The following is a 25823-nucleotide window of genomic DNA, read 5'->3' on the forward strand; positions in this document are numbered from 1 at the left end:
ATGAAGATATGAAAGAACAGATGTTCAAAATATTAGCATTCGATAATGCCAATGACAAAACGAAGCAAATGGTGGGAACTTTGCCAAGAGTGCAACTGTTGTGGAAATGTTAGAACTGGCTGAGCGTGCAACTCAGACTGCTAAGGCCGCTTATGTAGCAGCTGCAGTCAATGGGGCCATAAAACCCTTACTCGACCGACAGAACAGCGAAAAACAATGTTTCAACTTTGGAAAAGGAAGGGCTTTTCAAGAGCCAATGTCAAGCACTACTGTTCTAACTGGACTTATATGAGAAATTACATGAGAGGATCTAGTAAGACGGTTAGGATGCTTCCACCAGGTATCTTTTTAATTTGTGGAGATATTACTTGGAATTGCCGGCCATGTCCTGCTTCCAGCAGGCCTTGCTGTTTTGGAAAATTGACCATGTTTAAACCCAGCTTTCAATAGCTATTGAATATCACTAAGCATACCAAGCATCAAAAGAGCAAGAGAAGCATTACTCAGCTAGAACCAGACTGTAAGGATAAAGTAGGACTATGGGACCCTCCTGCAATAATTATGTCATCCCTTTTTACTCCCGGTGTTACTTCAGCACGTGCTTTAACACAACTGAAAAGATTGGCATGTTGGTCAGGGAAGCAATAAAACTTGACCTCCAAAATATTAAGTGAATTGACCACTGATGTAGACAGTATTAGACATGCAGTTTTACAAAACAGTGTCATGATAGATTTCCTGCTGCTAGCGCAAAGCCATGGATGTGAAGATTTTGAGGGAATGTGTTGTTTGAATCTTCCCGATCATTCTGAATCCATTCACAAAAGCTTGAGTCAGTTAAAGGAAAACATGAAAAGGCTAACTGTTAATACATCTCCATGGCTAGCAAAGTTAGGTATTACTGGTTGGCTACTCAAATTAGTAAGAATGGGAGTTGTAATCATGATTGTATTTGTAATTATTCTTGTGGTGCTACCATGTGTACTAAAATGTGTGGTCAAGCTGGCCGAAAATGCTGTAAAAGAAGTCTGGATAGTTCAAAAAAGACAAGGGGGATTTGTGGAGGATGAATTCCTCCAAAAACGGGGACATGTAAGCAGTCCAGTTTATCTGGAAGAACGTGCCTATAACCATTTCAAGGATGCAGAAGTTACGTACTAAGCAGAACAAGATGCACAAGTCACATATGAAGAAGAACAAAAGAGGGTAAACAACTCCAGGACTGTGTAATCTGCTGTGTATGCAAGAACCACCAACCAATAGGGGTTAAAGGGCTAACGTGTGCTTTTAGGGTGCAACCAACTGTAAAGTAGCAAGAAATGCCCGATTAAGGCTAAAAACTGTATAAAAGAGATTGTTAAGTTGCAATAAATGGATCACTACAATCATATTGATCATTGTGTGATGTCCCATTCTTGATCTTCCGCAGGAGAGGGCATACTTTTGAAGTATGTGTGATGGAGGCCTGTGCTATTTAAAGGATTATTTATTTTATTTCACTAAATTTCCACATTGCTCAGTCTCTTTTAATTTTAAATTTCAGATAGTTTGAAACTCCTGGACAGTTATTTTGCAGGAATTTAGGTTATTCCCTACACAGTAATAAGAGTGTTTTCTAACTTTCAATGTACCTATTTATATAAATAAGTAGATGGAACTTGGAGTGGAAGAGAGACATTGTCTTGCCCTCAAGCCAGTTACCCAGTTGGACAGGCTTTGATCTCTACTGCTGGCTTTCAGGGCAGTGAGGAAATGCAGTGAAAGAAGTTACAGAAATTGAAGTGCAAAATTATAAACAATGAGCATTTCTACTTATTTTAAATGAGTAGAAACTCAACCTCTTGATTACTCTTTTAGCAGGGATTTTTATAAAAATGATCTATTTTACAAAGTAAACTTGCAAGCTATTAACTAGGAGATAAAGCCAAACACACAGCCAAATATGAAGGAGGGATGTTTCCACACATCAGAGAACATTCATGAACAGGAAATGAGATGTGCAGATCCTATTACCTTTCATCAAAGCTGAGATTGTGATCTCCAAACTGCTCCAGTAATGTTCTCTCAATTATCTTCTTTGGTGCCTGGTTTTGGATGAAGTAAACAATTGCATGACGTAAACGATAATCACATTCAGGTGGTGGATCTTCCTGGGCTAATTTTAGCAGACGTGTGTATTCCAATTTAATTGCCTACATGATTAAAAAAATAGACATTAATTCCTTCTGGCTTTTCACTCAAACACCACAGACACAAGATACTTTATGCGCCATGGCATTTTGTCTATAAAATTTTTCCACAGACCACCCTTCTAAGAAGTCTAAATTATGTTTCTAAAATGAAAATGAACAAAACCACAGATAAATTTTCAAGTTGGTACTTTCTCTCACCAGTTAAGCCTGACAAAATCCTAAGTAAACCTTCCCTTCAAATGTAGTTCCAATCCTATGCTATGTCTCCCTGAGAGCAGATTTACCCAATCCTTAGAGAGGTTTCTTTGAGCCCAAGACAAGTATAAGATTTCAGACACTTGTCCTCAAGAAATTTTCTGAAGTCTCATAAGGTAAAAAAAGTACCTCTAATACATGGTTAAATGCAAAGACGTGAATAAAAAATAACCTACAGAAAGTTTAGTGAACATGTATGATTTGGAAAATACCAAGTGGGAATGAAATATGTCTTTCAATCAAAAACAAATTATAGGATATCTGAAATATCAATGGTATTGTCCTATGGGGCAAGATGCAGCCTCACTGAATATTAGAGAAATTTTAGAGGTCATCAGAATCATTTACTTTTTCAGCTCTGCCAGCACCTTAGGTTTTAATGGTCATTTGGTATGTTCATTAGATTTTACTCACTAAAACTATACAGCATGAACAGGAGCAACAAGAAAAAGAATTAGAAAAACAGTGACAAATGTTAAAGCACATTCCATAAATTCCTTCTGAAAATAGGGATGTGATCAGATGATTTCCTAACACATTGGCAAAGTTTCAATGCTATGTATGCACAAAATAAAGCACCAAAGCAGTAATGAGAAGGGAAAAAAAAAAAAATCCTGTTCAGTATTTCAAACACCTTTATGCTGTAATACCTGGCATTTAACTATCAGAAATTTGGGCTCCCATCCTCTGCTAATAGCATTTTGTTTCTAAACATTTCATTTCTAAACATATAGACTAATAATCATATAGGTTTAAACCCAGAGCATGTAGAGACCTTAAAAACTTAAGAGAATATTCCTCATCAATATCTTTAAATACTCATGATTTGCATTACCATTAAAAAGGATGTTTAGGACAGCATTATAAATGTCAAAAGCCACAGAGTTTCTATTACCTTCCATCAGTTCTACCATTAGAAAGTCAACATGGCTAACAATTAAAACTTGTTTATTGAGGAAACAAAAGTAAACTGCTATTCGATATTTAATGTTTTATATAATTCCTTAGAAGTAGGGAAAAAAGCAACACAAACCCTGTATTTTATAATAATTTTTAAAATAATGTGGAATTCTACAGATTAAGAAATCTTACACAAAATGAAAAAAAACACTTTCTCTACACAAAAAGGGGCAGAAAAAATATTATATGCTTTAATTTTCTCACTGAGAATATTATATAAAGATCTTAAAGGAAACATTCTGCAGTGGGATGTTTATATAGGTTAAAGAACAATGATTTGAAGACATCACTGACCAAGAAATATCAGAATGTTAGTCATGTCTTAAACCTGAGATCTAGAGGGGGAGTGAAACCTTGGCTGTAACAATGACCTGCACCAAAGGAGTTCCATTTAGATAAGGTATAGAACCCACCCCCAGTTTTCTGAAAATGCTAATTTAATTAAGAAAAAAAAAAAAACAACCCACACAAAACACCATAAAAGCACAGTAATAGCATTAAAAGATATCATAGAAGCTTTTATAGTAAGTTCTGGGAAAATGTGAGATGTCATCTGATGCATCCCAAAACAAAAATTTTGTTCCCAAACAATACAACTTCATCTGCTTCTATTCATACTAATGTATCCCTTCAAAATGAACCGTGTTTCACCTCTACCAAGCTATTACAGACACGTTCCAGCAGAAAACGAGTAAGAAAAGTTTTCTACTTTATGTCAAAACATTTTCTCACTCAAAGACATTCTGCCCCTGTGAAGCCTAAATCTTTAAGGATTCAGAATTAAAGACTGAAAATCATTTCAACTGAGCATTGTTTTGGTAATTCTAAAGCATTAAATATAATTTTATTTTGAAGTAATTTTCAGTTTTAAAAATATTAGAACACCCTTCATACGAAAAAATATAATTAGTTATAATTGAACTTTCTGGTAAGGAGTGATTTGATCAAATGAGGATTTTTTTTCAACTTAAAAAACAATTTACATGTTCTCATTAATAAATTCAGGGAAAACAAACAAACAAACAAACCCAGTTTCGCTGAACAGAGCTAGGGACAGATGTTTCTCCCTTCCCTGAGATCAGGCACAGTTAACAGAGACAGCTCTGCAAACACATTATGGTTATAACCCTTCTCTAAATATCCACTTCAAACACCCCTGCAAACAGACAAACCAACCAATCAACCCATGAGGTTCCAAACCAAGGGGTTGTAGAACTTTTTGTTGGTGACGTTAGAGTTGTTTGTTTGTTTGTTTGCTTGTTTGGGGGTTTTGTGGCTTTTGGAATTTCTTCTAGTGGAACTACACCATAACAAATAAGAAGAAAACAGACTGCTACTCAATGACAAGCAAGAAATTTCTTTTTCCTCTCCAAATCACATTTGAGAGGATTTTATATTTTACATCATGTCAAAGCAATTCCCTTTCTAATACCCTGAAAATTCAAAAGGCCATGAGCTAAAGGTGCTCAGAAGTTTGTGTGCTTAAGAAAAAGAACATATTCTTAAATCTGGCATCACAGTGGAAACTAATCACTGTAAAAAGCCTAACATCTAATTCCCAGTAATAAAAAGACTGCTTAAATAAATAGTATTGACACTCATGTGGTGACACAAATGCAAGCAATTTAAATTTATAAAAAAATCTTTTAAGGAGAGCAAACCAAGAACATCTCTTTGAAATAAAGGACAAATGACTAAAAGTCCCTGAGTAAAAAAATCCTGATGTCCCACAGTCTAGTAAAGGCATGGGTTTTATTACTAACAGGAGAAAAACCCATATACTTTTATTGATTACACATCTAGGTTTCATGTTACTATTATGTTACTCACTACTATAATTAAAAAGCTAAAATGCAGAAAGGTGTATAAGCCACTGATATCAACAGGGCAAATATCTGCCTGTTTTTCAAGAGAGAAATTTCTAAATGAGGGACTGATATAGACAAGTATACATAAATGCTGTAAAAGACTATATACAGAAAGGGGTAGAGGGAGTAGCATATCTAACAAGAAAAGTCAGAGGAGAAAAAGTTGAAAATGTTAGTTGTACCTTAAAGAACCCTGCTTCTGGCCCACACCTGTCATAAACATTCCTGGCTTTACCTATAGCCATGATAATACCTTGCATGTTCGGGGTCAGCATGACCTGCCACAAGGGATTTAAGGTAAAAGTTTTGAATGATTAATATTTTAACAACTAAATTCAATATGCTTTTAGTCTCATGCAAGATGAAAAAGCAACTTAATGCATGCATACAGTGATATGGCATTTCGATACAAATCTGGTGAACATGTTCTGCAAATCAAATCATGGAATGTGTAAATATAGTTTTACTGTAACCTTAAAGGAACCTTACAAAAAGGGAAAAAAAAAAAAAAAAAAAAAAAAAAAAGGGAAGAAAAATGTGTAAAAAATGTTACATGGACCAAACTTCACAGGAAAGGAACATGCACAGTTCAGCATTAGTACCAAGCAGAAACTGCACACTGAATGAGTACTACCCATGGCCATCTAAGGATTTAAAAAAAAAAAAAGTTTCAAGTAGAAAATTCATCCACTCACACGACAGATATACTGCACTAAAGCCATGGTAAACTATACTACCTGTATTTTATGCATATTTCAAGGTCAAAATAAGAGACTTGCTGCAATCAATCCCTGAAGCATCTGCAGACAATTTCTTAAACATCAAATCCAAAACAATTAACAAACACTAAGCCAAACACAAGATATCTCGCACTGCTATTCATATCAGTTACACACAATTTGATACATTCAAGCTACTCAGAAAAGCCTTTCTCCTTTTTTATCTATAAACAAAGGAAAACACTCCCTCTCTCCCTGCCCAAGGTATTGCTGGCGCAGCAACAAATGATTAAGGATCTTAAACTCCCTGCAAGTCTCACACACATAAAAGTATTTTTTTAAAAAGTGAATACACTCACAAAATGAACAGAGGAATAGATAAGAAAGTTATCCTCTAGAAAGACAATGGCATGGGGACAAAAGTAAAAACAAACAAACAAACAAGCAGATCATTATCAGAGGTTAAATCCACCCTTCTTTCAAGGTGGAGACTACATATCTGTGAGGAGCTAAACTCAGTGTGATGTCAATTAAACCATTTTATTCCCCACCCCATCCTCCCAGTTATAACTGATCACACTTCCAGGGCAGAATGACCTGAAATATCTATTTGCCTAAGGAAGCTAAAGCCCCCCCAAGAACAGATGTTCAGACCCCTGAGAATACAGGATGCACCAACCCTGTTTCCAACCAAAACAAACGTGGAGTAAGCAGTGACAAGGCGGGGCAGTTTGATGACCTGCAGCGTTGCTTTCTATTGCTGAAACTGGGCAGCAAAAAACATCTCTCAGAAAAACAATGGGCCTTTCAATTATTCCCCAAGTAGTAGAAAGTACACGCACCCCCCTGAGTCTGAATTATTTTTAAGATTTGCAAGATTCAGTTCTACCAACCATATCAGTTTCAGGTTATTTCCATGGCTAATTTAATCCCCAATGCTTGAAAAGCTTAACCTTGCCAAATAAGAGATCAGACTTGAACATTAGCTTTACTGGACTGATAAGAAAGCACAAACATTAAGAACATCCCTCAGTGTCCTGTCACCTTTTAAATAACACAGCAGTGTGCAGTCTATTGCCAGCATTTTGAAGGCTACCTGCCCTAACACAAACATTCAACCTCCACAGCTCCAGTGTAAATGGTACCATGCAAAGCGTGCCCAATTAGAGTTCGTAGTGCTTTCCTTCCATATTTCACGACAAACTATGACATCGTTAAGGATTACAAATCGCTAAGCATTTAGTTTTGCAGAAGTCTGTTAGGTGTCACAGTGTGCAAACATGCCAAAAATTCTCGTCAGGCAGCACAAGGAAGCACCGAGGAGAAGCGGTGCGCACAACTGCAATCAGAGGTACCTCATCGTCATAACCCCCCTCCTCTGACTCAATCACAAAAGTCCCTACATCAGGGATCGCCACCTCTACCACTCGCTGGGTAGGAGCTGCTTGAGCTGGGGCATTATCAGAGCTCTGCAGAAGAAAACCATTATCAGTAAGTGTTTGGGGAAAAAAAGAATAATCATAATAATCATCAGAAAATACAGTGAAATTATGGAGAGATGCAAACTGACAGGCTGATCTAGTACAATGATGTCCACTGCTGAAATTCTGAAGAAATTCAGAAACTGTATCTAATTAGAGGATATAAGTGATACTTACAATTTTTTAAGCAGCACATTTTAAAATTACTAGCCATAACAAATTAAAATTACAAGCCATAATTACTAAAATTATTTCATTTGTTCTTTATTCACTAATTCTATCTTTACAGGATAGTATACCAGTATTACAGCTCTAATATCCATTACAAATTTAAGTTACTTGGCAAAGGATGAGTCTGTGAATGACCCTTTCTTCTATATTTCACCCCAAAATTACTAAGTATATCATAAAACATCAGAATAGTTTAGGAAGGGAACTCAAAAACCGTCTCATCCTAAAGTTGCCACCCACTAGATCGGGTCGCTCAGGGACCCATCCAGTCTATCCTTGAAGAGGGTCAGGTCAGATACTTCATATCTGAAATACCCGATGAAGTCACACTAAAGGATAGAAACAAACTAAAAGCTAACATTTCTCGATGCTCTCGGAGGAAAACAAAACAAAACAAAAAAAAACCACAAAAAACCCAACCAAACAAAGAAACCAACCCCATCAGAAAAAAGCCCCTAACAACCAAGATATTTTAAATCATATTTAAAGGAGCATTACATTCAACTGGTTTATTTTTTAGAAGAGTAATTAAACAGAAAATCAGGAGATTATCCGAGTCACTAAAATTCTTGGTATGTTAAACTAAGTTTTAAACAACAATGGAGACAAGTCTTGGCTCCTATGGTCTATCATTGAATAACAGGCAGTTTGCAACATTTGCAGAGCTTAAACCTTGACTCTAATCCAAACAATCATAAAGTGCTATGCTACTTTTTCTGCAACAGTAACAATAGCCTCATCTTTTAACAGAGTCCAAAAACATACTCAATACCTATTTACACCCAATACTGTATAAATACAAAGAAAAGCTGTGCAAGCAGAGGGCGGAAAAAAAGGACAAAAGGCATAAAACGGACAAAATGAACATGTGGCAAATAACCTACAATCCTGTTATATGTGCTGATGTTGGCTTTCCTTTTTTTTAAAAATAGACAAACAAAAAGTGAAATAATGGAATATATGCCTGCATGTCAAATGCATATGGAAGCATATGCATAATTAGAAAGCATGCTGATACACTGAGAAGGAAGCACAGTTCTCCATAGGTGAAATTTGGGGATACAGAGAACAGCTTTTAAAGGTTAACAGAGTACCTTCAGATTAACTAGAAATTTATTTTACATTTTAACAGCTGAAGTACATTTCTTTCTAAATAATGTTTGCATGGTTTGTTTATTTGTGGGTTTGTTTTTGGTTTTTTTCCTCTCTCTCTCTCATTAAATAGATCATGGTGCTCCCCAGCCACAGTCTTGTGAAGTCCCAAGGCTGACCACTGTGCCAAGTGCCATTATCCTGAATGACAATACTTGATCCATGGAAAAAAGTCTAAGATTCTTTCACATCCCACTGGGATGGTACCCACAAACCCTGGAAGGAGAGCCGCCTTATGAAAGACATTTTATCATGCATTTTGGTATCTTCATAGCTCCTTTTCAGCTGGAGTAACACGTTTTAAACAGCCTCCCACTAAGCTGTTCTGAGCACTCAAAAAAGGCCAAATGCAGCAGCCTAAGGCTTTGGTGGCAGAGCATCTTTTCATCCAGAGTTAGATGAGATTCCCTGTTAGGTTTGATTTCAGTTTAGCAGAGGAAGTGTGCTTCCCTGTCTTCCTGACAGGGTGGAAAACCCAGCAGGTCAACAGTTGCCAACAAGCTGTCACATCGTTTTCAAAGACTGTAAGTTATCTGGGGCCAGACAGCTTCAGTTTAATGAGGATTCACACCTGATCTTGAGAAGCATTTTGAACAGATTTAAACTGTTCATATCCTTAATGGTTCCAAGGGACAGCTAAGGAAGTCATACTGTACATTTATGGATACAGTTCCAAGAGAGATGCATATATTGTTTGAATGGCACTTAGTTTTGTGACAAACACACTTGTCATTTATCTACATACTTCTAGGGAAGGAAAAAAAAAATTGCTGAAAGAAAAAAATGTCAAATATTACTTTCATTAATAACCCATAAAATTGTTAATGTCTCATTCCTCTGAGTATACTTTGTACCAGATGAAAACAGAAACACCCAACAAGGATTATTATAGACATTTTGGGCTAATATAGGCATCCTATGAATCACAAAAAATATTTTCATCAAGTTGTGAATCTGAATTAAAGCTATGGAATACTGTTGAAAAACCCCTTATTTTTGAAAGCTACACTAATTTCCACACGCCTGTCAAAGGAACTCAATTATACCCTTAAATTTCCTAGACAAAAACCTGAATGTCTAAAGCAATTTTTCAAGTCTTTTACAGGGACTGTCAATGTTTGCTCCTCAAAGGTACATGGGATCATCTAACATTTTTAAAAGGTGGTGGGCACAAACATCTTACTGTAATTTGAATAATATGCCATACTCCTGACAAGCACTTTAATTTCATAGAGAAAACCTATCTTAATAATTTTTTTTGCACTACACCCATTACCATTGTACATCGTTTCTGGATGGACTTCCGTGTTGGACAGTCCCTGAAGAAAACGCAAATTTCAGTTCAAAGTTCCCAGACTCACACCCTTTTATCAGTTTTTTTTTATCATTTTCATTTGCAAAATAAAAGCAAAAGAAGTATTTCAAGCTTCAAAATATTCTCACCGTATCCATTATAGCTTCTGGACCTCTATCTTCTTGTTCAGCTAAAGCTTTATTGATTGCTTGTACAGAATCTTCTTTTAAGTGCTTTGAAATATCAGTTCTTGATGGCTGCTCTAAGTATTCTGGTTCTCCTGCTTGAACTTAGTGACAGAAATAAGATAACAATTTTGTGTGTTAACATAAGCGTGAATTTTAAATTGATTAGTTTTATTTGGATCACTGTCTCATAGATAAGGTAAGCACACAGAAAATGCAGGGTAGGTCGCACAATTCACAAACACAACTTTACACCCGTTTGCATCTCATGTAATTTTAAATACTTCCCTACAAACGGATCCCTGATTTTATATTAGGAACAACAGACCTGACCTGTATATAGGCCCATTAAGGGTGAGGGGTGTTCATCAATCAGTCATCAGGGATGACTGAGAACAAAGGTGAGAATCTTGCTGGAGTTTCTGTGGGATACTGACTCAACATATGGAATGATATCCAGCCACTTGAGTGCAGGATTTATTTTTACTTTGAAAAATAATAAACACATTATATTTTTCTGCCTTAAAGGAGATCTCAGTCTCCTCCACTTGAGAGCAATAAATTGATTAGTATAAATAGTATCTTATATTCCTTACATGATGAAACCAAATTTTAGCAGACTAAACATTTATTTTGTACTTTTGATTACTAACAAAAGAAATGGCGTGAATCTCAAAGCGTTTGTGAACTCAAAACATAACAAAAGATGAAGCAACTCTCCGCAGAGTTTGCAAAACAAACGATGCCATTAAATCACTGCACTTCTTACACTCATTTTGCAGTCACACATAGTTATGAGAAACGTACGCTCTATCTTTAGGACTCAAATACAGCAATGAGAACACCTGGACAGAAAATTCATCTTGTCATCTTTCACATAACATACACAGCCTACTGCAATGGAGGAAAAGGTGGCTGTTACCAAAAACCTGGCAGCTCTGGTTTATAATCAGATTGCCAGTGGTCCTTACTAGCCGGGTTCCTACAAGCATTGGCCTCACAGTTGCTGGTCAAAATATTTTCCACAATTTTAACACTCTCATTTCCACACGGTAATTTCTTAAGTAGGCCCTACTATTGCTAAATCTATGCAATGCACTGCACCAAATACATTATGCTCTTCAGATCTAAATGCTGTTCTAATTTAAAATGTGACTGTAGGTCTCACACTGAATCATCTTGAATAAAAGAAATAGACAATTTACAGTCTAACAAATCCTCAGAACAGACTGGTGAGACCTATCCTAAAAAGCCTCAGTTTCTATGGGGAAAAAAAAAAAAAAGAAAAAGAAGCTCTGGACAACTGGAAGGGATAAGGCAGAAGAATCAATAAATAATTATTTTCTTAAAATAAAAAATGAAATGCAAAAACCCACCCCAACAGGCTAAACTTCAAGTATAGTTACCTTGGCCAAATAAATAGCTATAATTCAAGATTACACAAATTAACTTTTTCTTCCTTTGTTACATTGTAAAATGACATATACAAGCCCTAGTGATTTTTGGTCATATTCCCATTCCAAACAGGTAGAAGCAGCTAACCTGGAGCAGGTGAGGGTGCTGGTGCCCTGGGTATCTGAGATAACAATTTCTCCTGTTGTGCTTTCTGAGCAAGTTCTGCATCCCACTCTTCAAGCTCTTTTTCAAAACGTTTATTGTCTTCCTTGACATAATCCCTTAGATCAGAAGGCAGCGTGTCCATTCCAACAAGGATCTGCCCCGTTTCTTTGTTAAACTCCTCTGTAGTAATATGAAATATAAGTTTCAGAAAAAGAGAGAATAGGACAAAAGAAAGTAGAAAGTATGTTCAACAGATATCCTCAAGTGAATTACCAGAAATGTACAGTGGAACACCAAACCCCCAAAACTATTATTAGTTTTAACTAATTTCACTATCTGTGGAGCACTCTGTATGAATATTCAGAGAATCAAAATCCCCACGATTTTTTGCCACAGATAGCTGGACACAACTAAACTTCCCAAGAGAAAAGGGGAAGGAGAGTGGGAGAGTGGACCTACAGGAATTTTGAAAGCCAGCTGATAAGAACACCAGCTAAATTGAATCATCTTCCTTTTGCTTTGAGAATGGTCTCTGCAGGGGTATCCCAGATCCCAGGGGATCCAGCAGCAGTAATTGTCCCACAGTGAGCAGGTCTCAGATTTAACTGGAATGGCGCAGGCAACCTACAGGGCCCAAAGACCCTATGGCTGCAAGAGCATCACCAACTTGGCAACCTAGGAATGTCAAGGGTAATAGTGGCTCTCATTTAAAAACTGAATAAATGAGAACTTGAGTCTTCTGCCCTATAAAAAAACAGGAACCCAAATTATTTTCCATGATCTTCTATTGACTCTCTGGACATTTTCACAGACAGATGTCTACCATTATCAAAATCTTCATGCAAAGGGATCTCTGTCCTCTCTTTAAACACTTCCATACAAAGCCTTACAGCTGCATATTCCTACACGACCTCAAAAAAATTACCCAACCCATGTATTACTAAGATTTGATGTGTGGTTGGTAGAGCTAAGTTATTCACATTTCAATTTACTGCAGAAGCTTTCAAGTTTCCACGCTCCACTAGAGTGTATCAGGGCTCTGAAGCTTAGGGGGAAAAAAGCAGCTACATAATGATTTTATTGTCAAAAGGCTCATTTCTCTATTTCCATACTTCTCTTCTAATCTTGAGAAAAAGCCTCCAAAATTCTCCAATCCCTCCTCTAAAATATTTACAAATTAGCAAACAGTTTGGTTTTTTTGTATTAATAATGCTGAAACATTGGCATTATCTTTAATGATCTGTAAGTTGAACAGCAGTTGTTTCACCCACAAAAACACAATTCAGAGCAAGAATAAAACTTTCAATAACTATTAAAAACATTTCAAAAATCTGGAAATCCATCTGAAAGAAGTTTGCTTTACCAATATATTCAGCTATTCTAAATCATGCAGAATGTGTGCCAATAAAATTACCTTGTATCAAGTACTGTTCCTTGTCATTGATATACATTAAACAATATGCACTGGCATTCCTGTAACCACCAAAAGAGTCCCGTTCCAACTCTTCCCAAGTTGACTTTGTCACAGAAATATCATTATATTTCATCCATCTGTTCTGGTGGTGGTCATAAATATATGCCCAGTAGTGTCCCGCATTCGCTTGACCCTCATGAACTAAGACAGCATGCAACCTATACGGAACCTTAAAAAAAACCAGAAAATAAAATAAATGTCAAAACAGCATTTAGTGCCTATTGTATGCCAGCAGTAAGTGCTACATGAAATAAAAGTAACTGAAATAAATGAAGTAAAGTTAATCAGCATCAAAACACAGATGAAAAACAAGTAAAAGTAGCAACCCACTAAGCATGAGGACTTGGAACTACATTACTTACCACTACGAGTAACAGGAGATCTTAAAAATATTAGTGTATGACAAATGTCTACTCTGCTGTCTTTAGTGCCATGCATTCTCTTTTCTTAATTCTTTAATATTCCTACCTTCACTGTATCTGCCAAAAAAACCCTCAATTAAGTCAGCCCTGACTGTCAATACTCTGCTTCAGTTCCGACCTGGCAAACCTGTCAAAAAGTCTGGAAAGGCACATGCAGATTCAAGGTAATAAACTCAGTGTTTTCTGTGTGACAGTAGAAGAATTCATTTAAATTAATATCTACTTCAGTTACACAAAAATAAAATTCCCACATCAGAATAGGAATACAACTGTTTTCCAGTACTTTAACTGTATCAAGAAAAGCTAAATAAATCATGGAAGACCTGAAAAAGTCCTCTGCTCCTCCCGAAGCAAAGGACGATAGAAGTCTCTAGGATCAGTGTAAAATTAATTCCAGGCTACATCTGTAAACCAACCAGTAAGAACAATGGGATACCAAAGGAGAGAGAGAGAGAGAAGCAGAATGAATGAGTTCTTCCTCAGTTACAAGTCTTTTGAAAACATCTTAGTGATTGATTCATTTTAACCTGCTGGAATAGCACATTAGCACAATAGCTAAAGCTGAGCTTCCCTGCTATGTGGTGTGCCTCAATGACAACAGCTCAGCTGGGATGAAAAACCCCAAAACTAGTTTGTACTGGTGTCACAGTCTGGTCTGAAGATAAACAGTCTCTAACTCAAGTTGTACTCAGTATTTTTCACAAACATCATTTGAGTACTACAACGCTCATAAATGAACACGTAACTGTAACTGGAGATACTCCTTGAAGTTATTTTTAACCTGATCATTCTCTTCCAGGCTATATGCAAGTGTTGGAGGTTTTGCAACTCCCCTTGAACTGTAGAGGGACTGCACAGCAGCTAGAATCAAACAGCCTGTCACTCCAGAGACCAGACCACACTCTAAATCTCCCAAACACAAGAAGTATGCACAGAAGAAATCCTGGCAAGTCCTTAAATCTGAATGCTCTGGGGTTTTTAACATCTGTTATTAAACCAGTGTGAAAGCATTAAAATCTTTTGTGCATATACACAGGCTTGCAGTCATCCTTGAAATGACTGCAAGCCTGTGGATATGCACAAAAATGTATGCAGATCGTGATTTAAAAAAATGTGTCTCTTTAGACTTTGTCAAAATAAAATTTTCTTACTCTAAAATCAGGTACTAAAAATCCCCATTGAATTTAAATCATTTTACTTAATACCATGCTAACTGGGTCACCTTAAGGGTCCCCACCCTTTCCTCCAAGTCAGGAGAAGCAGCTGTCAGTCAACCACACTGAGCTCTCAGGAAGGTTCCCCAGAGGTCTGTGATCAGGGGGCAGGTGAGTTCAGTGCCAACAGGCATCTCTTGTGATAAGCCATTATGTCAACAGTAATTAATAGCACAAGGCAACACAAACGTAGGTAGCATTAAACTTCTTAGTTTACACTTAGTACTTGTGAGGCAGGAATGGAGCCTCACATGTAGCTACAGAGCAGGTATGTCAAAGCTGCTATATCCAAGATGAACTCCCACAGAAAAAACAGTTGTGCTTCTTTCCCAACAGCAAGTTCACAGAAGGAAGGAAAGAAATAACAGCTGATGAAACATTCATTCAGGAGAATGAAATAATAAATATTTTGGGAATGCATTTCATACAACAATTTGACACAGGTTTTATGGACTACTGTGTCTCCTTAGAACCCAAAAGGACAAAAGGAGAAGACAGATTCTCAAATAGTTCATAAATACATTAGGAAGCGGCCTGCAAATATTATATGTTTGTCTTAAAAATGTGTCTAGTTTTATGCACCTAGAACTTGACTTCAAGACTGCAATCCTGCAATTGTATTGTGCAGAGGGAAACATAACACTGTGAAACTGCTCCCAGGGAATGGGGCAATACCCAGCTATAAAATCACCCAGAGACAGAGGTAGGCAGGGCAAAGTAGATACTCTGTGTACCTGCCTCCTTCCTATTATGCCAAAAACAGCCACAGGGACAAACCAGCTGAGCTGCAGAAGGGCAGCTTCCCTTCCAGCTTGTGATTTCAGATGGGTTTAGCATCTACTTTTGTGTTTTACTAAGTTATCTCTTTTTTCTTTTGTAATGACAGCTGACTAGTATCTTTGCTATCCAAAGGTATTTACTTCTGCAATACCTAAGCTAACACAGGTAGATTATTCAGATGCAAGTTACCAAATTAATTAATTTTAATTTAATAAATTAATTTAATTTAATAAATTTAGATGACACGTAGCCTGTGGCCTTCTTTTTATAACACAAGTATTAAGGAAAAAAAGTGCCTGCTAGTAGCAAGCTTAAAGGAAGTCATCTAGGCAAATCTGCCTGAAATCCTTAACATCAGAATTCAGCTGCCAGTAACTATTAGAAGTCGTGTACAAAATTAAAACATACCTCAAGGAAAACTGTAAGCTGAACAGATCTTACTTGGAATGAAAATAGGTCTTTTTACTAACAGAAAATAACAGAGGAAGTAATCCTTAACCTTAAAACCTGTCAGAGTGAGAGAACATGAGTATGTGAACATAAGAAACAGCAAAGGAGCCACAACTCCACAGTAAAACATTCTACGAACATTGTTCAGATCACACAGAATAAGAATCTGCTAAAAGACAGCTTAGACTAATAATCAAAGTTGTGACTGATACATAATCTAGACAACATTTAAAAAAAAAAACAAAAAACAAACCCACAAGCCAATAACAACAAAATCACTCACTGGGATTAACTACTGATCAAAATCAGGAGCCTGGAATTTCCATGTATTGGCATGGAAGTTGTAATACACAGTGTCACTAAGCAGCAAAGTAAATAGTACTTTCCTGTGTCTAATGCTTTGCCACCTTAAAGCTGTAAGGTTACTGAGAAATATGGGCAAATCAGGGCGAGAAAATTTTGTTGTGCAAATCTGCATTCAAATAAAAAATGGGGATGAGAGATAGAACATATTTGGGCTTTTCACCACACTTGCCTAAATTTAAGCATGTCACCTGTAAAATACCGTAAAGCTGTCTTTCATCTGACTGCGCACAAGTCAAGGGCTTACAAAACCCATTATGACTTTCCAAAGAAATTTCTCAGAACACTACATAATTGTTGTGTACTTGCTCTATTTTCAGGCATCTAAGAACTTTTTAAAAGTGCCAAAAAGGATCTATTTTCAAATATCTCATGCCAAAATTGTACTTACTTGGACCATTGTTTTGTCAGAGTACATCAATTCAATTGTCCGATGTATTCTAGATATACTTTCCTGTAAATCTGAAAGACAAAGAAGAAAGAAGCTCTTTTCCACAGGGCTGTATAACTGCATATGACTACATCTTTATCTCACGTAAAGCCAAACAGGGGTGCATTTCACACGTGGTACATTTATCTACACGCCAAACACTAAACCCTCTTGGATGAAAGACTTCCCCCATTTGCACAAATCTTTTCCTACAGCAAATGCATTCCCCAGTGTGTGGCATTACCTCTTGTGTCATTCTCTACTTCAGTCCTCCAGCGATGCAAACAGCCCTCGAGGACAGACAGCTCCTCCTCCGTGATGTGCCTTGGGGCCGGATGCATGGGCAGGTCAGGAGGAATCCGTGATTGTGTGAATGGTTTATGTATTACTGATCTTTGAACAGGAGATGTGCTTGGGACATCTGATGATGAAGGCCCCTGCTGCTCTATTGTGCTGCATTCATTCAAAACATGAAATATAAAAACTGAATCATCACATAGACAGACTAAAAGTTACACCATAAAAATAAGCTTTTCATCTGAAAGTGGGTGTTTTGAAGGCAACGATTTCCTAAAGTGCAATCCAAACAGGTAACTACAACAGCAACACGGAATTAGCATTTAAATTCTGAAAGCTTTGTGGTGTACTACATATTAGCACAACAACAAAGTTTTGTTTTATGTGAAATGCTACTGAATAATTTCAAATCCCGTCATACACGTAAATAACTGTGGTTTGAAACATTTACAGCCAAATGGCAGAGAGGGAAATCACAGCAGTTTCTCTTATGGCCAATGACCATAAAATCCAATAAGAACAAATTCTCAGTTCAGTAACTTCCTTCCTGTGTCTTATGCCTAGCAGATATACTTTTTCTAATGTCCTACCTACAACTTATGTTAGCTGAACAGCAATAATGAAGGGACATCTGATATTTTGCCACACTGGAAATGCACTACCAACCAATCTATATTGGTTCCAAACCACTCTGACTCGAACTGCAAAGCAGCCATCTTAGAAGAATTCTGCAAGAGCAGCAGGATAATAAAAATGAAGACTTGTTACAGATTTTTCTCTTCCCATCAACAAGACCACCTCTATATAATTACACTGTATTGGAAGATCTTTCTTGTATGCCACTGAATGTTTACTTTTTGTACAGCGTCATAACAGCCTGAGGAACTTGGATTCTTCAGGAGTTTAGAAAGTTCTGAGAACATTAAGAGCTGAAAAATGTCATTCCATTTAACAGGCTGTGGTTTTTCTACAGATGGACAAAAAAAGCCACGATACTTATATTTCTACAGAACAAACTTCCTATATAGGAGTTTGAGCAGTTTACTGCTTTGGATATTGCATTTCACGCAAGCAATATTAACTTTTAAAAGTTTGTCTTCTCTTATCAGTCATAGGGATTTCTGCTGGCATTATATCAATAAAGCATTGGAAATCTTTTTAAAGCCTTTTTAGAATCATGCACTTCACTTCTCTGAATGACAAATTTAACAATCTTGACTGACCCAGAAGACAGAACCCTACTGTCCAAATACCATTTACAAAGCTATATTATAAACTGTTAATGTCCACTTATCCAAAGTTATGATCTATTATCATAGAATTATTTAGGCTGGAGAAAACTTCTAAGATGATCAAGTCCAACCATTAACCCAGCACTGCCAAGTCCACCACGAAACTATGTCCCTCAGTCCCACATCTATACATATTTTAAACATCTCCATAGATGACTCCACCATTGCCCTGGGCAGCCTGTTCCAATATTTGACAACCCTTTCAGTGAAAAAAAAAATTCTTAGTATCCAATCTAAATCTCCTCTAGTGCAACTTGAGGCCATTTCCTTGTGTCCTGTCACTTGTTACGAAGAGGCTGGCTCCCACCTGGCTACACCCTCCTGTCAGGCCGTTGGAGAGAGTGGAAAGGCCTCCCCTGAGCCTCCTTTTCTCCAGATCAAACATCCCCAGCTCCCTCAGCTGCTCCTCATCAGCCTTGTGCTCCAGACCCTTCCCCAGCTCTGTTGCCCTTCTCTGGACACACTCCAGCACCTCAATGTTTTTCTTGCAGTGAGGAGCCCAAAAGTGAACACAGGGTTTGAGGTGTGACCTCAGCAGTACCCAGCACAGGGGGATGGTCACTGCCCTGGTCCTGCTGCCACAGCACTGCTGATCCAGGCCAGGTGCCATTGGCCTTCTTGGCCACCTGGGCGCTGCTGGCTCATGTTCAGCCACTGTTGACCAGCACCCCCTGGCTCGTTTTCTGCTGGGCATCATCTGCAACCTGACTGAACGTACAACTCAATCCCCTATACTGAGTTAGTAGCTTAAATAGGGAGAAAAACAACATTCTTGCACATTTATCTCTCTAGTACTTTAGCTACTCCGCATTTAAGAAGTCAGATTATTTAGGTTTCTGACAAATTTGGTAAGATATGCAAACTGCATGGCAGAAAAGGAGCTTAGCTCCCGGGCAAAACGTAACAAATAAACTGCACACCAGAAACCTTGATGCTATGCAGCACATACACACTGCCCAATTCAGATTCTTAAACAATACACATGGGAATCAATGACCTCACCAGAATCTTCTGTCTATTTAGAATTGTAGATGGAATTGGGCTGTGCCTGAAAATGGCAATCTCCTTGTGAAGACATTTTTGTAAGTGCACGAGACAAACCCAGGTCATTAAGATTTTTGTTTATTTAAGCCTGCCGTGCTGAAAGAAACAAGCAGAAACTTTACAATACCCCGCTTAGGAGATGCCTGGTTTTATTGGGCCGGTGAACAAAGCAGCTGAATGTGCTCCCTCTCTCCCAGAGGCTGGTTTGCTCTGGCCTCTGCCCCGAGGAGCAGGAGGCAGCCCTTACCTGGGGGGGATCTGTGGTGGCAGCGTGCTGCTGGCGGGGGCACTGGCACCCAGGTCATCCACGGGGGACGTGCACACCGGCTTGCTGGAGGCAAACTCCAGGGCATACTGCAGGACATCTACCAAGGGGAATCGTTTAGGACCAGAACCATAGCTTAAATATCTGTTAACCACAAAACATATTAATGCCATGACTCACAGATTAAAAAAAAAAAAAAAATTAAAAAAAGAATTATTTTTTTTTCTGATTGACTGCAATTAATTAAAACAAACTTTTCCTAGTATATTTCATGAATCAGAATTACAACACTTACAACATAGCTTCCAAAGAAAGAGTAAAAAAAGAGATAGAGAGAGGAAATCTCAGGTAAATAACTACACACAAAGTGTATAATCACAAAAAGTTATTCTATGTAGCCCATAAAACTATTTGCATTTACACAGTTATCTATAGTACCGTTCTAATCTCTGTTGTAAAACTGTGAGGTACTCTTTGAGTCTCTTGATTTCATCTCGTTTAATTCTTGTTATTTCTCTGTTTTTGTGCATGTACCTGTAAAACATGAAATTTGGAAAGCAGTGTCAGCCCACAGCATCCCAACAGTGAAACTGCAGTTTCCATCAGCCATAATAAAACTCACACCCTCTAGAACCTACAACATACTCAGCACTAAAACAGAACTGAGAAGAAAATGAGTCTTTCCTTCCACAACTTTCAGAAGATGCTTTTTCCCCCAGTGTCAAAAGCTCTGTTGATACCAAGGATGACATCCCACTATTAGAGAAAGCCACTATTAGAGATTCCAAATTAAGCAGTTCAAGTGCAACCACAGAGCAATACTCCTGTTTCATTATTTAGGTTCACAAATAACATTCAGCAGCTAACTGAAAGCCATCCTGGTATTTCTGCTCTACAGAGAAACTGTATGCACTCATGCTGAGAATTGACTGCACATTTGAAGAGTTATCTGGAACACCACAAAATATCCAACTTGTCACCCTGTTTCCCAAATGGACCCATAAACAGTGTGATTTTTCAGAGTATTTTGCTTGTGTACACAAGTACCTAGCAACAAATGAAAGTGGAAGCAGGTTTTTGACACAAAGCATCAGTATGTCTTAAATTGTGATTTATGTGTATTTTCTGAAACAGATGAAACCCACGAAAACTCAAACTTGTATAAATAGAACATAAATTTACTATGATTCAAGTGAGCATGACACCTCATCAACTTTAACAAACTTACAAGATTTATTTTATGTTCACACTAGAATTTAATAATATTATACTGTACCTGTCTAGATACAAAATTGGAGGAAATTCTAATTTGTTGTGTATCTTCTCTGGTCTCCCCAAAGCCTGATTAAACTCAAATCTTGACAGCTCAAAAGTTAAGACAGGAGGAAGCTCTGTGAACCAGTGCTGGATGAAGAAACAGAAATCCCAAAAATTAATGCCTTCCAATAGCAGAAATTAAGTAATAATGATACAATACCTGCAGACCAGCACAGCTGTGAGAGAAACTGATTTTAGAGAGTTGGTCAGCATAGGTTTTCCAATGCTAACACCTTCTCCCTTCAGTGTAAACACAGACCATTTGTTGCCCATGAGAGCCCAAAAGAGCTTTGCTAACTGTCTTCCAGCAGAGGAGGCAGAAATACTTGTTCCACTCACATTGATTTTGCTCATACAAAAGCCAGCTCATGCTTGAGCATACCTGCCTTGCCAACTGTTCTGTTCCCTTAACTCCTCAATGATACTGAAAGGGTTGTTTACACTGTTAGTTCTCTCAGACTCAGCTTTCTGATCCTTTCATTCACCTGATATCATTCAAAGCTTCTGACCCTCTGAAACATGATCAGCAAGTGTTTGACATTTCCTCCATACTAACAGCTTAAAGTTTCTACTCATGTCTCTAATCACTGCTATCAACATCTTACCTCATTTGTCTTTGACTACTCAGCAGAGGTCTAGCCATAGTCGTCTTTTCTTTTTTTACATACATTGTTTCTCAACTATAATACAAATTGAGCTCCAGTTCCAGCACTGAAGATATTTTTGCCCCTCTCCATTCTCAAACATAAAAACCACAGTCTACCCATTTAATAAGTTTTGAGTGTCTAACCATCACCTGAAGTTTCTCTGATTGCTGCTGACAACATTAACACATATTTGTCATCAGTGTCATAGCCCAGATGTGGCATTTGACTCAGGGCTCAGTTCAAGTTCTCCTACCCAGCCAAATTTCTTGAATAGTGTTTTTATATAATACCTGGCAAAACAGCCTGTGCTCATGGCTGAAATTCTCTTGAAGCAGGATTTAAGTTCCTCAGGACAGAGAATGTCTCCTTTTCTGTTTCTACACTAGGTCACTTGCTGACACCCTCCTCTGTAACTGAGGCTTTTAGGTATCATGATAACAATACTACTACTACTGCTACTACAAATAATAATCAAGCTAAATATCCTATTAGAGTCAATGGTGGGAATAAGGAAAAAAACCAGAATGTTACTTTGAGGATCTTTCAACACTTGGAAGTACTACATTATTATTCTCTTTAAGCTGTGATATCAATCAGCTCAGAGAAAAGTTACTTGAAACCTTTGTGCAGTTGATACAGACCATGTTAAAGATACAAGAAATTCAGAATTTTTTAGTACTTCCAAAACTTCCAATGCATTGTAACATTTTTCAGGCATTATATTTAAACATAGCTATTAAAAGAAGCAATATCACTATGGATTATTTCAGGGAAACATAACCAATTTACTTGGCCCTGGTAATAATGAAACAATGTGTTTTCTAGAATAGGACTTAATACATCATTTTTCTTGGTTTTCCACCACTGTCAATCTGTCATACGACTACTTCACTTCTATTTCCACATGCTAAGAAGCCAAGCTGACAATTTCACAGAACTCAGAGCTTCAGAGTATAGACCTGTACATCACCATCCTGCTGTTTCCCAGTTTCCCAATATTACAAGTGAAAAACAAAACAAAAAGCCCCACAACTCCCGACTGCTGACATTTCTAGTCAAGCATTTATAACAGAACTGACATTTTATGCATGAATACACATAGGTTATAACTGCAAGACAACCTTTAGTTCATAAGATCAACAATTGTGCTCTCGTAGTAGGTACACACAAGGTTTCACCTTGCATGAAGAAACTAAACTTGGGATTGTATCAAGAAATTTATGAGATTTTGTTTTCTTCAAAATATAATTCAGGATATGTGCCCATTGTAAAAGAGATGCCGTAAAACATTTGCTGTAAAACACAGAACTGGCACCAGAACTTCTGACTTGAGGATGATTTCAGGGTGCATCACTATTCAGGCTTCACAATTAAACCCCATGTATACTTTGATATAATTAAATGAAGCAACACTTCACTACTGCAAAAGATTGACATCAAGGAAGAAATTGCACCTGAACTTTTCAGGCAAGTAGGAAAAAACCTCCTAAGATTTCACATCTTTAAAATAACTGTGATGAAACATGAACAGCTGTGTAAAGAGAAAGTAGCTCAGCCTTTACAGGCAATGGGCATTCCCATCTATACAGCAGGTGCCGTGAACCATAAAAGCCAGACGTGAAACCCAAAGAAAAAATAAAGGGCACAACAACAACATGCCAAGAGAAGTCCACAGGAGCACTTACCTCCTGACCAGACTTTGCAGAGTTTTCTGAATGGAGAGATTCAATTTCCCCTTCAATCATTGCAGCTTCTAGGCACTCATGCAGATCTTTAAAGCCATTAACCTGAAGTGGATACTGGCCAAACATTTCTGTATTTTCAAATTTTTTACCTTCACATGAAAAATTAAATAGTCAATGTTTTAGAACAAGCATTTACCTCAAAAAAACTGTATCAATCCTAGGTCAATTGATATGTTCTACTGAACAATACCCACAATTTCTTATTGAACAATTTAATTATATGTCCAAAGACAATTTATTAAAAAATGTTGCTCAAGCAATATTGAAAATTACCGCATTTTCCTCTTCAGCCCATTTTTAATATTGTTTTAGCATCTTTTGGTAATAAGCAAAACTCAAAATTAGCTGGCACCACAGATGTATGGGAAGTTTTACACATATAAACCAAAGTCTTCCCCTGCAAATAGGGTCTTCATAATACATGTGTATATTGTATCAGCAAAGTCAGTGGAATTGCTGGTATGAAAGAGCCCTTTGTAAAAGTAGATCTTGCAAAAAAAAAAAAAAAAAAAAAAAAAGCCATGAAAGAGATCATTCATTTCTATCCTGAAAACAAGATTATAATTTTGTAACACTGTATAAAGATACAAGTGCAAACATGTGGAGAAATGTGGGGGATAAATTATTTCAACCTAGAATTTCAATTTATTTCAACCTAAAGTCAGTAACAAGTCTTGTATCTTCTAGCTTCTGTTCATTTGTTTGATTTTTACATATCTTCTCTATTAAAATGAGAATGTAAGGGATGAAAGTAGCTAAATATAAAGGAGCAAGAATGCTAGCTACTAGTGAGAAATCTGCAGAATGGTTCTGAAATCTGACAACTCATTAGAAACATGTTCAAGATCACGGAATAACCTGGAAGCCACTTAAAAGATTATACCTGCTTCACGCAAATGCAAATGACATTCATTTGGATGGGAGACAGAATCACCAACATTAAAATGACTCAAAAATACTTTCACACCCTCTTGGAAATCGAGACCAGTACAATTCTGCAGATCTAATTACATACATGTAAGGTAAAAGGAAACTTGTTGTACAGTCTCTTCCCCCTTAGCACTCGCTCCAACACTGCCCTTGAGCGGGTTTCCACCAACTTGTTTTCCAACAAACGGTACTTTTAGGAGGATGAGTTTTCCATATGAGAAATTGTGCAGAAAGAAATGCAGTAAACTGAAGTTTTAAATTGCATTAAATGAATCAGAGGGAGTATGAGAGAACAGCTCAGTGAAATACAGTATCTTGCTTCTGTACACCATTAGTAGGTGGTAACAGTGCCCCGGTAATTTCTTCCAAGCATTTTCCCTCAGCACCTCACCCCAACTTCTGCTGCACTGAGAACATACACTCAGCTCATGAAGGTTATGAAAACAGTCATTGTGGATCCCTGCAGTTCACTGCACTTCTCCTCAGGCTCATACCTGAGGAACCATTTGTCACAGACAAATGTATATATGTGTTCTCCACGTGTGGTTCTGCAGTAGCTAAAATCCTAAAACTTCATCAGTCACCTGTGCGTTTGGACGAGCACAGAACAGACAGGACCAGAGATGTCCAAGTAAATTCTAATGCCTACCTTCAAGTACACCTACTGCTAGAAATCGTCCATAAAACAACTCCACCATTGGGTTCTTTGGTTTCTCTCCATCCCTAAAAAACAGGAACAGTGTTAGAGGAAAAAAATCCAAGTCAAAGCTATAACCTTTGGTTTATAAAACTATGAACAAACTATTCTGAATTCATTATAGAAATGATGCCCATTTTACTGTTAGTTCATTTTTGTACTTTCCTCTAATAACAATAACATTCAGATATTTGCAGGAAAGAGTATATTCTGAAAACTAATTTTCAGAAGTCTTTCATTCTAAGGCAATCTGTGCAAACTGGATTCAATAATGAGTGGTGAAACCATACAAAACCCTTGTAAAAATTGTTTCTTGAAACTTATAGAAAAAATCATGTATTCAAAAAAGTTTCCAGATGCTCACTAATACAAACAATGAGTATTTACTTCTGAGATGAGAAAGAGAAGCGATGTTTTGAAGTATTTTAACTATCAAAAACCAAAATATCATTAAAATAAAAAAATCCTAATTGATTATCTACAGAACACCTGTACTTTTTATATATTCTGGACTTTATAGAGCTAGATTTCTAACATTAAATAAGATGGTGAAAAAAGA

General features: G+C 37.2%; 1 protein-coding gene across 3 annotated transcripts in view; it reads right to left on the minus strand.

The window, feature by feature from the left end:
- Positions 1-25823, minus strand: part of USP25 (ubiquitin specific peptidase 25) — a 93959-nt gene that overhangs the window by 10717 nt on the left and 57419 nt on the right. For 2 of the 3 annotated variants that reach the window (XM_040054782.1, XM_040054785.2), the window contains 13 exons: positions 25217-25290; positions 23578-23726; positions 21205-21332; positions 20367-20462; positions 19911-20072; positions 17275-17483; positions 16992-17062; positions 13312-13540; positions 11880-12077; positions 10302-10441; positions 7350-7463; positions 5458-5553; positions 2014-2192 (listed from right to left, as the gene is read on the minus strand). In XM_040054782.1, the coding sequence (XP_039910716.1) occupies positions 2014-2192; positions 5458-5553; positions 7350-7463; positions 10302-10441; positions 11880-12077; positions 13312-13540; positions 16992-17062; positions 17275-17483; positions 19911-20072; positions 20367-20462; positions 21205-21332; positions 23578-23726; positions 25217-25290 (1845 nt within the window). The remainder of the gene's footprint in view (positions 1-2013; positions 2193-5457; positions 5554-7349; positions 7464-10301; positions 10442-11879; positions 12078-13311; positions 13541-16991; positions 17063-17274; positions 17484-19910; positions 20073-20366; positions 20463-21204; positions 21333-23577; positions 23727-25216; positions 25291-25823) is intronic. The other variant, XM_040054784.2, reaches the window with a different exon arrangement.

This window comes from Hirundo rustica, chromosome 2 (assembly GCF_015227805.2).
Source record: "Hirundo rustica isolate bHirRus1 chromosome 2, bHirRus1.pri.v3, whole genome shotgun sequence".
In the NCBI taxonomy this organism is placed as follows: domain Eukaryota; kingdom Metazoa; phylum Chordata; class Aves; order Passeriformes; family Hirundinidae; genus Hirundo; species Hirundo rustica.